This window comes from Peromyscus leucopus, chromosome 1, assembly GCF_004664715.2.
Source record: "Peromyscus leucopus breed LL Stock chromosome 1, UCI_PerLeu_2.1, whole genome shotgun sequence".
In the NCBI taxonomy this organism is placed as follows: Eukaryota; Metazoa; Chordata; class Mammalia; order Rodentia; family Cricetidae; genus Peromyscus; species Peromyscus leucopus.
The window spans coordinates 73,027,414-73,040,990 of NC_051063.1; the positions used below are offsets into that span (position 1 = coordinate 73,027,414).

Here is a 13,577-nt window from a genome sequence, read left to right on the forward strand (position 1 = left end):
GCCACCGGTCAGCTCCTGGACTTCACTCCAATGTAGCAGCTGATGGCTAAGTCCAGAAGGGCCTGCCATTTGGTCCTCTGTCTGCAGAGGATGCTACTGTGAGCACAGGGATGCATGAGTGCTGCAGCACTGGCATTGCTAGCAGTGGTGCCAGACATGCCCAGAGGCTGCCAGCCTGTGCCCATCCTGAGGGAAGCTGTAGAGATGGCTCACAGGCCTCCCTGATCCGCCAAAGGAACATGGGCAAAATGGCTGACTGAGCTCAAGTGGATTCCTTTATCCAGAGCTGGATCCCCAGTGTTCAAGAGCAGGCATGAATAAATGAGGCAGAGTACATTTAAAGACAAATGTCACCCGCAACGTGCCCTCGATGCAGAGCACTGTGCCTAAGAGAAGTCTTGTTATGCAGTAAATGACAATAATTACCAAAATCTTTAAAAAAACACCCAACTTTTAAAAGTTCCAATCTCTGATTTATTAGACAGCAGAAAAATATGAACAGTTTTAGATTGTGCTACAAAGAACTGAAACACTAACAGCAACAGGGCTTGCTTAGGGACAGGAGAACTCGACTACTGTACAAGGGCACGAAGCCTCCCCACCCCACACAATTACAGAGGACAGAGAGACGGTTCTGTTGACAGGAAACAGAGAAATCCACATACTAGACCGAGTGTCCAATGACTAGACGCAGCCCTCGGGGGGAAGCAAGTGTTTCTAGGAGGCAAAGCTTTCCGCTGAGAGATAACTTTCACCAGCTGATTACGTGGACCTGTAACAAAGAAGACACAGTTCAAAGGACCCACTGAGACTTCACACTAAGTTCTCACTGACAACCTTACAAAATAAAAATCAGACTTTTCTCTGTCCCCAAAGAATTTTTTAAAAAAATACACTCTGGGTAAAATAAACCCCAGTAAAGGTCTAAGTCCTATTCAGAGATGCACATTTACAAATAATACACAGGAGAACAAGAAGTCTGGCAACAGAAACACTGGAACTACTTAAGACAGGCCAAGCTAAGTTCGTGTTCTGCTACAAGACATTACATCAAAATGAATCTCATTCTCACTGTAATTTTTTCTTTTTAACCTTTAATCACCAGCGCTGGGCAACTGAAATGGACATGAGAACTATATAAATGTCAGGGAAATATGTAAACCTCATTAATGTTTCCAAAAATTCATTTAGCGATAGAAACAGGTCCAGATAGATGCCTGTCTAAATGTACTGCAATTACGTTACAGTGACTTTCCCAAATGCACAGCTATGTTCTGTCTTCTCTCAGCTCATTACTGACTCAAACAATTTGCCCTTCTGGGATCAATTGTTTGCTAATAAATAATTGTTTACAGTCACAAAATGATGTTAGGAGGTTTTCTTATTAGTTTTCCTCCTGCACCCTAATAAGATTGAAAACTAGCTGAGTCCCAAGAGTCTAACCTTAACCTCGCTTTGTTTAACAGCCCAGGAAATGATGAACCATCTGCTTCAGAAAATAATGGACGGCCAAGAGGAAATATTGTCTAATTGTAGATTAACCTCCTCATGAGGCAGTCTGAAGCAGCTTTCGAATTACCAACTATCACCAGCAAAGAAATCAATGGCTCGAGAGCCTTTTCCTCTACCATTTAAGGTCCAGAAAGAACACAAAGGGATTTTTATTACTTCTATTTACAAACATTTATTTCCACAATAGAAACAAAAATCAAGGTCAAAACCGCTTCTCAAAAAGCACAGTCAGTCATTGCCCTCAAATCCTGTTTGGCCAAATACCTTTAATGTAGCAAACCATCAAACCATCGCGTGCACTTAAGTTTTCATCAAAAGAGAAAAAAATAAACAATAAAAACCTCCTTTCCTTTATTTTCAGGTTCTTAAAAAATTTAAATTAGTATCTCCCTAGTTTCTCTCTTAACAGTTATAAGTCCACCACTGGGGAGGACCAACTGTTTTACTATTATCAACATGGCACTTAAGTGAATGAAATCAAGGACATGGTGACCTACAAGTTCAAAAGAAAAAAAGAACAGCATGAGATCAAAATGGCCGGCCAGGACAAGAAATATCAAAGTGACAGATTAAATGCAAACATGGCCCTTTATCCAATAGGCTCCACAGTCTAAAACTTCTCTACAGTCCAACCTATAAAAGCACACACATTACTCCCTGTAAACGCTCTGCTCCTACTGAGAGGGGCCCACAGATTTAGCCAGGGCACTTAAGAAAATCACAGAAGTCCAACACACATTTACTTATCACAAATATTCCCTGAGGATTTCCTTCGAGGACCCGAGAAGAGGGACAAGGACATGGGGCAGGCACTGCATGGCAAACTGTGTGCCTAAGCCTCTGTGTTCTCAGAGTCTAGAAGAGGTCACTAAATAAAAGACTGGGTACTGCTGTTGCCAAAACAGCAGAACAGATGGCCCCTTTCAGTCAAGAGTTAGGACCTACAGCTAGCAACATCTGTGAAAATTTCAAAAGTAAGGAAATCTGCTGTGCTAGGCAAGGCCATATTACTCTAGGTCTCCATGAAGACCCAAGGGTCATTTACTTCTGTAAATATTACAGAAATCATCTGTGGAGAGGAAAGATTTTTTTTGGGGGGCAGTTCAAATTCTTAAATATCTTAAATAAAATTTACTAAAATATATTATTCTTGAATTCCTCAACTTAATTTTTAAAGCAATGAGCTAGTAGTAACTCCAGAGATTCAAATAATAGAGCCTATTCAAGAAGAATGAGAGTTTGACATTCTTCCCTACAAAACAACTAGGCACAATTTTATCTATCAGACGTCTATCAACCTACGGATATTGAAAGCTTGGGAGAACAAGATAAAATCAACTCCAACCCTAGAGTCAGCTGTAATATCGAGCAGGCATCAACAATGCTATTCATGAATGGAGAAAAATTAATAAGTCCTGGGCTGAATGCAAGAAAAGGCTTCAATCCAGGTGAAGCATACTCACTTGGGCTTTGTTTCTGCATCTGTCACTTGGCGAATGAAGATACCATCTTCAGGGTGCTCCGTGTCATCCATTTCATACATGTATGACGACGCTATTGCAAGCGTCGTTCCGTCATTACTGAAGGCAAGAGACGCGATGCTGGTGGGGTAGCGATGGAACTGGCAGAGTCGCTTTTTGTTAAACGGGTCCCAAATATTTACAAATCCATCAGAACCACCTGCAAGTAATGTAATTTGTTAAAACGGCTCTTTGTAGCAAAGCAAACAGAAACTATTAGGATTCTGCCTGAGCATAAGCAGGGCACAGTCTTAAAACTCAGCTCAGGCCTGCGTGTCATACTTCACCTGTGGCAAACGTATTGTGGATATTGTGAAAGGAAATGGCGTTGACTGGGTAAATCTGCTCAATGTTGTTTTCTTTTAGCCTGTGACACTTGAAAGCGTACTTCTTCTTCTGAACCTCGGGGCTGGGGTCCAAGTATTCCACCGCCACTCGGCCTTCAATGGAGCTCAACACATAACCCTGCCGAGAGAGCAGAGGCCCCAAATGGCAAAACCCGCCTTCCAGAGAGCACACGAGGTCCCCAATTCAATCCATAAAGACGACTATTTCAGAAATGAAAGTTCAGCCACATTTAATAAAGGATCAGAGCTGTGCAGACAGTCATGACACCTCTATAAATAGCTAAGGACATCAACACATGCTTTCTAAGAAATGGGGCCACCCTTGCTTGCTGCTTTCTCCACACTAGCAGTACCTAGCACACTGCAACCAAAAAGGACTCACTTTGTGTACTTCATCTAAACAAATCTGAACTAAATCTAAACAAGAATTTTAAGTTTTAGTATCCTTTGTCTCCTGCCCTGAAGGGGACTCCAATCTGTTGCCTCAGTTAAAACCTCCTCTCCACCTTTAACTCCTTAAGCTTGTGCCCTCATCAGGAGGATGGACCAGCAGTCAAGTCCCAGCTCAGCTGGCCTGCCTCTGCATCTACTACTGTGAGTCAGGTGTGCACGGACCAGACCGTGAGCAACTGTCGAGTGCTTCCCAGTCTCAAACCTTCTTCATCTTCACTTGAAATAACATATTTTTAAAAAGATAATGCAATGATTATGAAATTTGTGCTTTTTACATCTTTACATTTTGGTCAAAATGTTAAAAAAAAAAGTAAGTTATTTCCAAAAACTGCTCCCAGAAAATGAATTCAATATAATCCAATTTTTTTACTGTCTTATTATTATTTATTTTATGGCATGTGTGTATGTGTGCAGAGGCACCTGGGAGTGGGGGTCGGGGGCACCTCGCAGCAGTTGGTTCTCGCCTTCCACCACACGGGTCCCAGGGATCAAACTTGGGGCATTAGTCTAGGCAGCAAGAACCTTTGCCCACTGAGCAACCTCCATTTTTTTTTAATAAAATCCTACTTTAAGCATCCACCATAAAAGCAAAGATAATCCTACAGAAAAATTCAAATATAAAGACACAAAACTAGTCTTTGTAATGCAAGCATGCTTTAATCACATTAACCTATCTAAGTTTCATTAACTGCAGCTAATTGCCTTTAATACTTATCCTGTCTTTAAAAGAACTATGATCACCACTTGAGGCTCATGGAGAGACAAAGGGCCAAGAGAACTGACTTCCTTTTCCATATTCCATAGCAGCTAAAGGATAGCCCTGACTCCAGATGCATTTACTGCTTTAAGTGAAGTCTCCTCTTTAAAAAAAAAAAAATTCCTACAGCAGCTCACCTCACAACCAACTGCCCTTATACTTTTTGGCCCATGATGGCCTTGAACTCACAATTTTCCTGCTTCAGTACTGCCAATGAAAGGAACCCACTCAGTACAACATGAGATAGTCATCATATGAGACACTACCTGATCTCAGCAGCATTCTTATAAAAATAAAGAAGAAGAAGATAATAAAGTCCTATTGTTAATGAGAGAAACCACTCTGTTAACATTAGGATTAAAAAACACAAAGGCAGGCATCCTGTAATACATAGCTGCAATCCCAGCACTGGAGAAGCTGAGGCTAAGGGAGTATAAAAATGAAACCAACCTAGGGTACATTAAAAAAAAAAAAAAAAAAACAACCAAATTCTATAAGCCTAAATTTCCAAATTTAAGCTTTGATTGGCTTATAAATTGAAATATGTTAAGCTCTTTGATACTTCATACTTACTAAGCATCCCATAGCCAAACCAGCAGTAAGACATCTATCCAAAGCACCTGACCTCTGGAACATCAACATCTTCCCTAGAATGTGGGGTTAAGTTAGTCCCCTTTAACATGTAGCTGTCTTTAAAGGATTACAGAGAGCAGACCTAAGGCAGATTTTAAGTCCCCACTACTTGGAAATACCAGAAGCGGGAGGCGTGGGGCCCGGTACCTGCTTGTTTGGGAAGGCACGGATGCAGCGAGTCTGGTACTTCAGGCTGGACTCCCTCCGCTGCTGCACATAGCCCATATTCCTCAAGTCCCACACCAGCACTCGGCGGCCTGCTGTCCCCACAATCAGTCTGTCCCCGGACACGGACAGCGTGTACACCTTTTAGGAAACATCAAAACTCGAAAGTCATCAGCTACTTCCTGAAAAATAACATTTTGCTCTCAAAGTCCATCTAATCCTAATACCATAAAAAAAGCTAGCTGAATGGGTTCCCAGAGCAGGTACACACTTTAGACATAAGTGAGGTGACTTAGATAAACTTAGCACACCCAGTACATCACTAAGTATGAAGTACACTCCAACAAAGCTTGAAGACACTCTTAAAGACACAACACTATTATGACATTTCCCCCAAAATTTCTTGCCTCATTTAAGATAAAAGTATTAAACCCACTCAAAACAGGACAATGAAGTCAAAACGCCTTTGAGAGAGCTTCTGGCTTTTGTAAAAGAATCATTTTCATTTTTTTCTATGACCAGACCAGCTTTTTAAAGATTTCATTTGGCAACTCTAAAATTCTTGGCATCTCCTCCTAGCTGTTCCCTGAGGGAAAAGGCCTTTCTAGGAAGAGTGGAGAAAGACAGCCTGTTAAGGCTGTCTCGTGGCTTTGCAGGTACAAACGCAGAATGAAAAGATAAGGCTAGCTGCACATAGTAAAGCTAATCCTTGGGCTCTGATGTCATCACGTTCAAAGAAGAAAGCTCAGCTTAAGAGGGTGAAAAAAAACTTAAAGCATTTTATCCCCTGAAAGTATTTTTCTCCCTCATAATGTTTTCTCTTCAATATTTAAACTTCCACAAAAATACCTCTATATAAAACCATAAATTTCTTGCAAGCAGAACATTTAGGGGCTTACTTACAGATAAGATGTTACGTAGACACCAGAAGGAGCAAATTCATGAAAGAGCAGCAAGTATCTTCCTAACCAGTCATTTCCTTAAAAATCTAGCTCAGGTCTATAACAGAGGTTATTGCTGACTTTCAACCTCCACAGAATTGCTATTAAAAAATGTGGAGGAACCATGATAAGACTTCCTTTTAACCCTCAATAACTAGGCCATACAGCTGATAATCACCAGTACGTTAACTACAGACCACCAGCCAAAAAACCAGGTCAGGTTATAATACAATGCCCAAACAGTAGCCACTATAATCTGACTTTAAAATTTAACAACTAGTGCAACTGAAGGAAAAATAAGAATCTACAAAACTGAAATATTAAGTGACTGTATATTTAAATAAGAATATTAGAATGTGTTTATTCAGAAAGCCAGTATTTTCTAAAAAAGAAAATTAATCTACAATATCTGAAGTGCTGAACTTAAAAAAATAAACCAGAAAGAGCTCAATTTACAGTGGTACAATTGTATCAGGAATTTACCTTCAATCTTTACTACACAGGTGACATCCAAGCTTTTAAAACTGCTTTCTAGCCCCACTGATCATAAATCAAGGAAAACCATTGTCGTGCTACTGACTAGGTATATACATTTATCAGAGAAAGTATTAAAAAAAAGTGACATAATGAACCTCGCTGAACCAATAAGCAGCTTGATTCAGTGTGGCTGTCCATTATACGATATTCTGTCAGCAATTTATCACCACTCTTAACATGTTACATACAACCATAAATCAAAACTAGAAACAATGCAATTATTTTATTCTGAACAAAGGTCTTGCCAGGAGTAGATTCGACTGTGACGTGACAAAAAGAATAGCTCTTTGGCTACACTGCTGTATATAATGACGGCTACCAGGGCCGAACGGTATATTTACACTAAGGAAATTGACGTAAGTGAAGAATACCTTTACACGGCTAAAACAATCCATCTTTTAAATTAACTACCGCCTGATAAAAGTCTGATGAGGATACAGCTTAAGTATGTTTACCAAACAGATCAAGAAGTTAGAAGACATGAAGTTGGCTTTAAAAAGCTCCATTCATAGGAGTGAGAATCAGTTTTCTCCAGGGACAGGACACCATAGGCTATCTGAGTGGTCAGCCATAAACAAATGTATAAACAAACAACACTGAATGGATTCAGTAGTGAGTGTGATCATGTGTGCATGTGTATAAAGTAATAATAATTATAGAAGAGGCCATGAGTTAGTGGAGGGAGGTGGAGAGGGAAGATGAAGGTAGAAAAGATGTAAATAAAGTGTACTCAAATATGATATTCTCAACAACAACAAAAAAGGAACCATAAATACAAATGGTTTTAGAATCTAAAGGTAGAGATTACCAAACTGGATTGAAATAACAAAACAACAACAACAAAAAGACCCAACTATGATACTGTCTGTGGGAAATATGATAGATTCAAAGTGTTTATTTACTATAAGCCTTCAAATTACATCTGCCAGCATTGAAATACACACATAGCAATAAACCAGAGAACACATCTCTCTCACTGAAGTTGAAATGATAATCCTTTTCATTCTCAACTGTCAATTCAAATGGGACCTCAAGTCACAATTGAAAATGAGTGACGCTTCATCCCATTTTCTAGTTTGGGATGTCAAGCTGAGTTTAGGAAGATCAGTCTCTGTTAATGGCTTCTCTGAAAAGGTAGCTCTCAGACCTCAGATCTAAAGCTTAACAATAACATGGAGCAAGAATTTAAGCTGTGCTCTCTAGCCCAAGTTTAACAACTGACAGAAAAAGATGACCAAAATCTAAAAGTTAATTTCCTTCACATTAAAGCATTTCCATGTAGTTAGGTTTCTAAAACAGACTGCCAGTTCTTAACCTATTCAACAGCATATTCATCAAACACACACCAAAACAAATGACCCCAATGAGCACAGCACCCCGGCTGAACATAAAAACCCTACCTTTTCCGGCTGAGAGAAGGTCCCAGCATTACAAGGAGTTCTGGGATCCCACAGTTTAACTGTCTGATCCCAACTTCCAGTAACCATCACATTCACTTCCGGACAGTATTCCACACATCTGATAGGGGCATCATGTGTTCCGACAAGATTTTCTATTGCAAAGAAAAATAAAATAAAAACAACACATCTAGCTTTACTGTCTCAACTAACTAGGATACCTCAAATGAACTAAGGGGACATCCAACTGAAATGCATTTGTCTTAGTCAACTCCACAGAGATGTCTGCATGCGGAACAATCGCTCCACGACTGAAGTCACACGTTCCTCTCTAACTTACTTCTGCCACTGCGTCGGTTAATTCCAGAGCAAGACTACATACAGCACAGCTGCCCGAATCTCCCACCGTATTAAGATGGGGCATGCTTATCAACTTGATCCTAGATTTTATAAGAAAACTGGTTTAACTCTCTCTGCTTTTGTATCTAGTACAAGATTCGGTACATTGTAGGTGCTCAAGAAATATCTGTTGAATGAAAAAATGAGTCAAGATCTCAGGTTTCCTGTACCCTGACAACACTCTTCACATTAAGCCAATGCTAGTAAGAAATGGTTACAGGATTTGGAATCTGAGGGGATTCTTTCAGGTAATTCACTTTGTTCTCATGGTAAGGTCAAATTTCTACTACATAATTTCCTTCCTGTCCATTTCAACCTTCACAATATCTCATTTGTTCACCCAGTTAACATCTAATAAATATCTACTATGTGCCAAAGCCCATGTGACAGAAAGACACAGGGGCGAATACAGGCCTGGGGATGCAGCTCAGGCAGAGTGCTTGCTTGCCTAGCATGTACATAATATACACAAAAAGTCACTTTCACACAAAGGCCTCTTCCAGTGAAACACTGCTCTTTTCCTCCTTGAAACAGCCTCATGTAGCCTAGGCTGGCCTCAAAGGGGCTATGTAGCTGAGGCTGACCTTCAATATCTGATCCCCCTGCCTCCCCCTTCCCAGTGCTGGGATTACAGCACCACCACCAAACTCAGCTCGGTACTTCTCTGTCCATCCTCCCATTATTCAGCATAGCCTCTGGGTAGTTACACCCCCACACCCTGCCATCTCCTTCAGGTATACCTACATCCAGTGCGGGGCACGCAAACAAAGCTCAGAGTGCTCTGTATATCTGAGTTCCGTTCCAATTTCTGCCTCAGTGAAATCATGAAAACTCTGGGAAATGTTTTTACACACACAACTGAAATACACTCTCCTGCTAAGACTACAAAAGCTTCGCTAAGCTACACATGACTGGCTTTGTGCTGCATTTTTAAAACACACTTTTCTTTAGTTTATGAAGAGACTACCCTAAAATATCACACAGTCCTAGGAAATGCTGACAAATCACAGACCGTGGATCCAGTCTCCTTTTAAGGACTTCTGAAGGTAGTGCTCAAACGCTTACGTGACACTTAAGACTGTGCTCAGAATGGGCTCCACTGCCAAACACACACTCCATTTGTGGGAACTTCATTCCAATTATAGAAGCCTGGTATCAAAGCCACTTTTCACCTTCACCTAAGCATCAAAACCAGCTACTCGTCCCAGGTAAGCATTTCTACAGTAATACACTAGCAAAGAAACACTGGTAAAATGTGGCCATATTACCTTGATCAGTGTTCAAATCATGCATTTTCAGTTGGTGATCTAATCCTCCACTCCAGGCATGCGTTGGATCCTACAAAGTAGAGTTTTGTTTTGGTTTTGGTTTTTTTTTGAGACAGGAACTCATTACATAGGACAGGCCTGCCCCTGCCTCTGCCTCTGGGATTAAAGGCTTGGCCACCACGCCCAGCCAGCCCCTTAAGCTTTGAACCATTTCAAAGTCATAAAGCTTTAGCAAGCATTTCAGAATTACTAAATTTCTACCGACAAGTGTTTGGGTTATGTCCAGTGTGACAGACACTAAGAAGTAAACAAAAAATGCAAGTAAGTGATCGCCAAAACGAATAAAGAGCAGCTTTATCTCGACTGACACCAGCAGCCAACTAGAGGATAGTCATTCCTTTCAACCATTCCTTTTCATAAGACAGCTAAACTAGTACTGCTGAGAATTTCAAATACAATTATCTTACATCCAGAAAGTTTACCCAAGTCTGAACTTGAAAGGGAAGACTGAAACTGAGATGGAAGGAGAAATAAAAACAAGTAAGCCACGGAACTGTCCGAATTCTCCAAACCGTGTATGGGATGCTACTAGCTCTGGCTGCATTTCTGCCTACACTAATTCAGTAAGGGGGGGGGGGGGGCAGGAGCAGAAACTGAGTCCACCTACGTAGAAGGCGCAGTCCAGGACAGCACCAGTGTGCTGGTACTTGAGTCGCATGGAGTTGGCGGGCACATCGTAGAGGCGCACAGATGTATCCCAGGAGGAGACCAGGAGGAATTGGGAGGTGTTGGGGCTGAACTTGACCGAGGAGATGCCATCCTCGGGTGGCTGGTTCAGCTTGAACTCGTTCGAACCCGTCATCTGCGGAACAAATGCTAAGTCTGAGTCCCTTACCGGAGAAACAGAGGCCGGCTTGGGTCTGCGCCTGCGCAGAGCCCGGATCGGCCTTACTCAAGATTAGCCGCCATCCAGCTCCCGCCGAGCTCTACCCGGCCCGGCTCCTTCCCTGCCCGCGGATCCCCAAGTAATACATAATGAACGCCAACCGGATATCACTATGCACCGACCCACTGGCTGCAGGCCGCGAACCCCGCTCCACCCGCCCTCGCCTGGACCTCTACCTCGTGTTCGCCCAAGCAACGTTTCCGAACCGGCCACCAACAACCCGCTTCTCTCCGAGCACTCCCAGGCTAGCGGAGGAGGCGGAGAGGAAGCCCCGGAGCAAGCCTATCATTGGTTGATTTCGAACGTCAACGGCTCGATCTCGGCCGCTAATTGGTTCGATCTGGGCTCGAGTCATTGCCGTAGTCATCCTGTTCCGGCTCAAAGGGAAACCGCGGATTTTTCCGTTCACGGGGTCTCAGTACCAGCACGCAGAGGTTACGTCGCGAAGCTGCGCAGGGAAACTACAACTCCCATGTATGCTCAGGGTAAGGAGCCATTCAGGCCCGCCCATGTTTATACGCTGCATGCTGGGAGATGTAGTCTTCCTGGGGCTGTCTGCCTGACCATCTACATCCACAGAGTAGGAGGCAGGAAAGATTTTTTTATCTAGCTCTGGTTGTGACACACTTCTCTGTCTCTCAGACACAGAATCCCTTTTTGCTTGGTACTGCTATAGAGATAAATTAATATTTTATTTCTGGGCGTGCACATAACCCTGGAATTAACCCAAATCAGACATACTGAAGAAAATAGGTTCTAGTCAAGTGCACTATTTGCCTTCATTTTGCTGGGGTTTCCTCTGTGAAGTACAGTCTCGTTTCCTTTGAGTTCTAGTGGTCTCATAGGAACTAGCCCATGTTTCTATAGTTTTTTTTTTTTAATCTCTCAACAATTATCAAGCATCTGAATGCCAGGCCTGGCAAGAGGCTCTGGGGATACAAATTCAACCAAAATACTCCTTGTTTTACAAGAGTACCGAATTCCAAAAGGTAAAAGAGTAGGACAGGGAGACTTCCAATGTTTTAAAGCTTAAGCAGACGCTTTTAGGGGTGTTCACTGTAGGTCCTAAGAGTCCCCTTCTACCCCACCATACCATGGGAGCTGCAGGCTCAGTTTGCTGCATTTTCTGTTTCTAAAATCCTCCAAAGATAAGAGCCAAGGGGGTCACTCCAGTGACAAGAAACTGTTTTGGTTCTGTGAAAGAAAAGCAGTACTTGACAAACAGAATATAGTGGCTGGCATACTGACATGCAAAATATTACTGAGAGTTTCTAGCAAATCCTTGCTACAATTTCTTTTTCACTGCCCTCTCGTTTCTGAGACAGTCTTTTTATTTTGTAATTTTGCGTGAAGTAGAAAGTTGTCGCTAGGATTAAGCTATTTAAATTTCAAGGTACATTAATAATGACAAACTGATCTTTAGGTATGCACAAACTCTGAAGTAAATGCACTTAAGATTCCTGACAATAAACACACACACACACATACACACACACACACACACACACACACACACACACAGCCTTTCTCCTCTTGCCCTGAAGATGATTATTATGGCTAAAATATTCTGGACTTCTTCCCTCTTCAGATAGTTCTAATGTTTGGTCCTCTCTCACTCTTCTCTTTCAACAAATCAATGGCCAAGTTCAATTTAAAAAAAAAAAAATGCAGTGAGTTGTTTTGCATTCTAACTTTAGCAAAATAATTTTCCCTCTTGACTTATTTGAGTCTCTTTCCCAGTTGTTTATTTAATTCTATTAGTGTTTCCAGATTCTGAGCATAAATTACCTGCTAATAAAATCTAAGCGTATTTCATTATCTAGTGTGTATATGATTCAGGTCCCTCTGGTCATGCTGTTGCAGCCCAACTCTATTTGAGTTTTAAGAAACGTCAATCTTTTAAATCAAGTTTAGAGCCTGAAAGGAGATGGACTATTTTGCTGATTATTCAAATGAATTGATAGACTTGAGATAGGAAATCTGGCAACAGAAGAGTCTTGAACATTCACAACCCAAATGCAAAGCGTGTGTGTGATATTCAGTCACCTGTTGGAAAAACTCCTGGAAACTAGTTGCAGTGTTGGGTCACTTGTCACAGCTAATGTCTGGGTGACTGAAGAAAGTCAACTATGTACATATGAAACTGGGAAAATGGTCATTCCCAAAAATATGAAGGGCAAACTCAATGCATTTTGTGCTGACAGTTACTAGAGAAAGTCACTACCTATAGAGAACGCCAGTCTAAAGAGAATATGGTGACCCATACTGTAAAGTCCATCAGCAAATTGTAATCTACCAAAATGCAGACCAAAATAATCTGAATGGAATATTCTTTTTACAAGATGTTCCTTTGAAGTAATTTGGTTGTGTTCTGTGCAGAATGTTCAAAGAATGCTGTCAGGGAAAGAATGCAAAGAGATTAGCGTGACAACTTTAGTGAGATAAAATACACACATTCAATAAATAAGAAGAGAACTGATGTTCTCTCTCTGACCACCCCAAATTTAGTGCAGATTCTCAGCATGTGTTAGGGCCTCAACAAATATTGGTGGACACGAACACAGCTAAAATGAAATAAATGCAAGTGAACCAACCTAGTATTAGCAGGTGCATTCTTGAGTAGCATCCATCTGACGTCACCGTGGAGTAGTTGCGGGTTTTACCAAATGTAATGTGATAAGAAGAAAATGGGCAATATCAGA

General features: G+C 41.4%; 1 protein-coding gene across 1 annotated transcript; it reads right to left on the reverse strand.

The window, feature by feature from the left end:
- Positions 1-451: 451 nt before the first annotated feature.
- On the reverse strand, positions 452-11,162 carry Bub3 (BUB3 mitotic checkpoint protein). Its single transcript, XM_028868454.2, has 8 exons — positions 11,052-11,162; positions 10,597-10,791; positions 9,930-9,999; positions 8,266-8,417; positions 5,370-5,528; positions 3,320-3,497; positions 2,976-3,192; positions 452-772 (listed from the first exon to the last, which is right to left on the reverse strand). Exons 2-8 carry the CDS (start codon positions 10,789-10,791, stop codon positions 763-765), a joined length of 981 nt encoding a protein of 326 aa, XP_028724287.1. The 5' UTR covers positions 11,052-11,162; the 3' UTR covers positions 452-762.
- Positions 11,163-13,577: the final 2,415 nt, after the last annotated feature.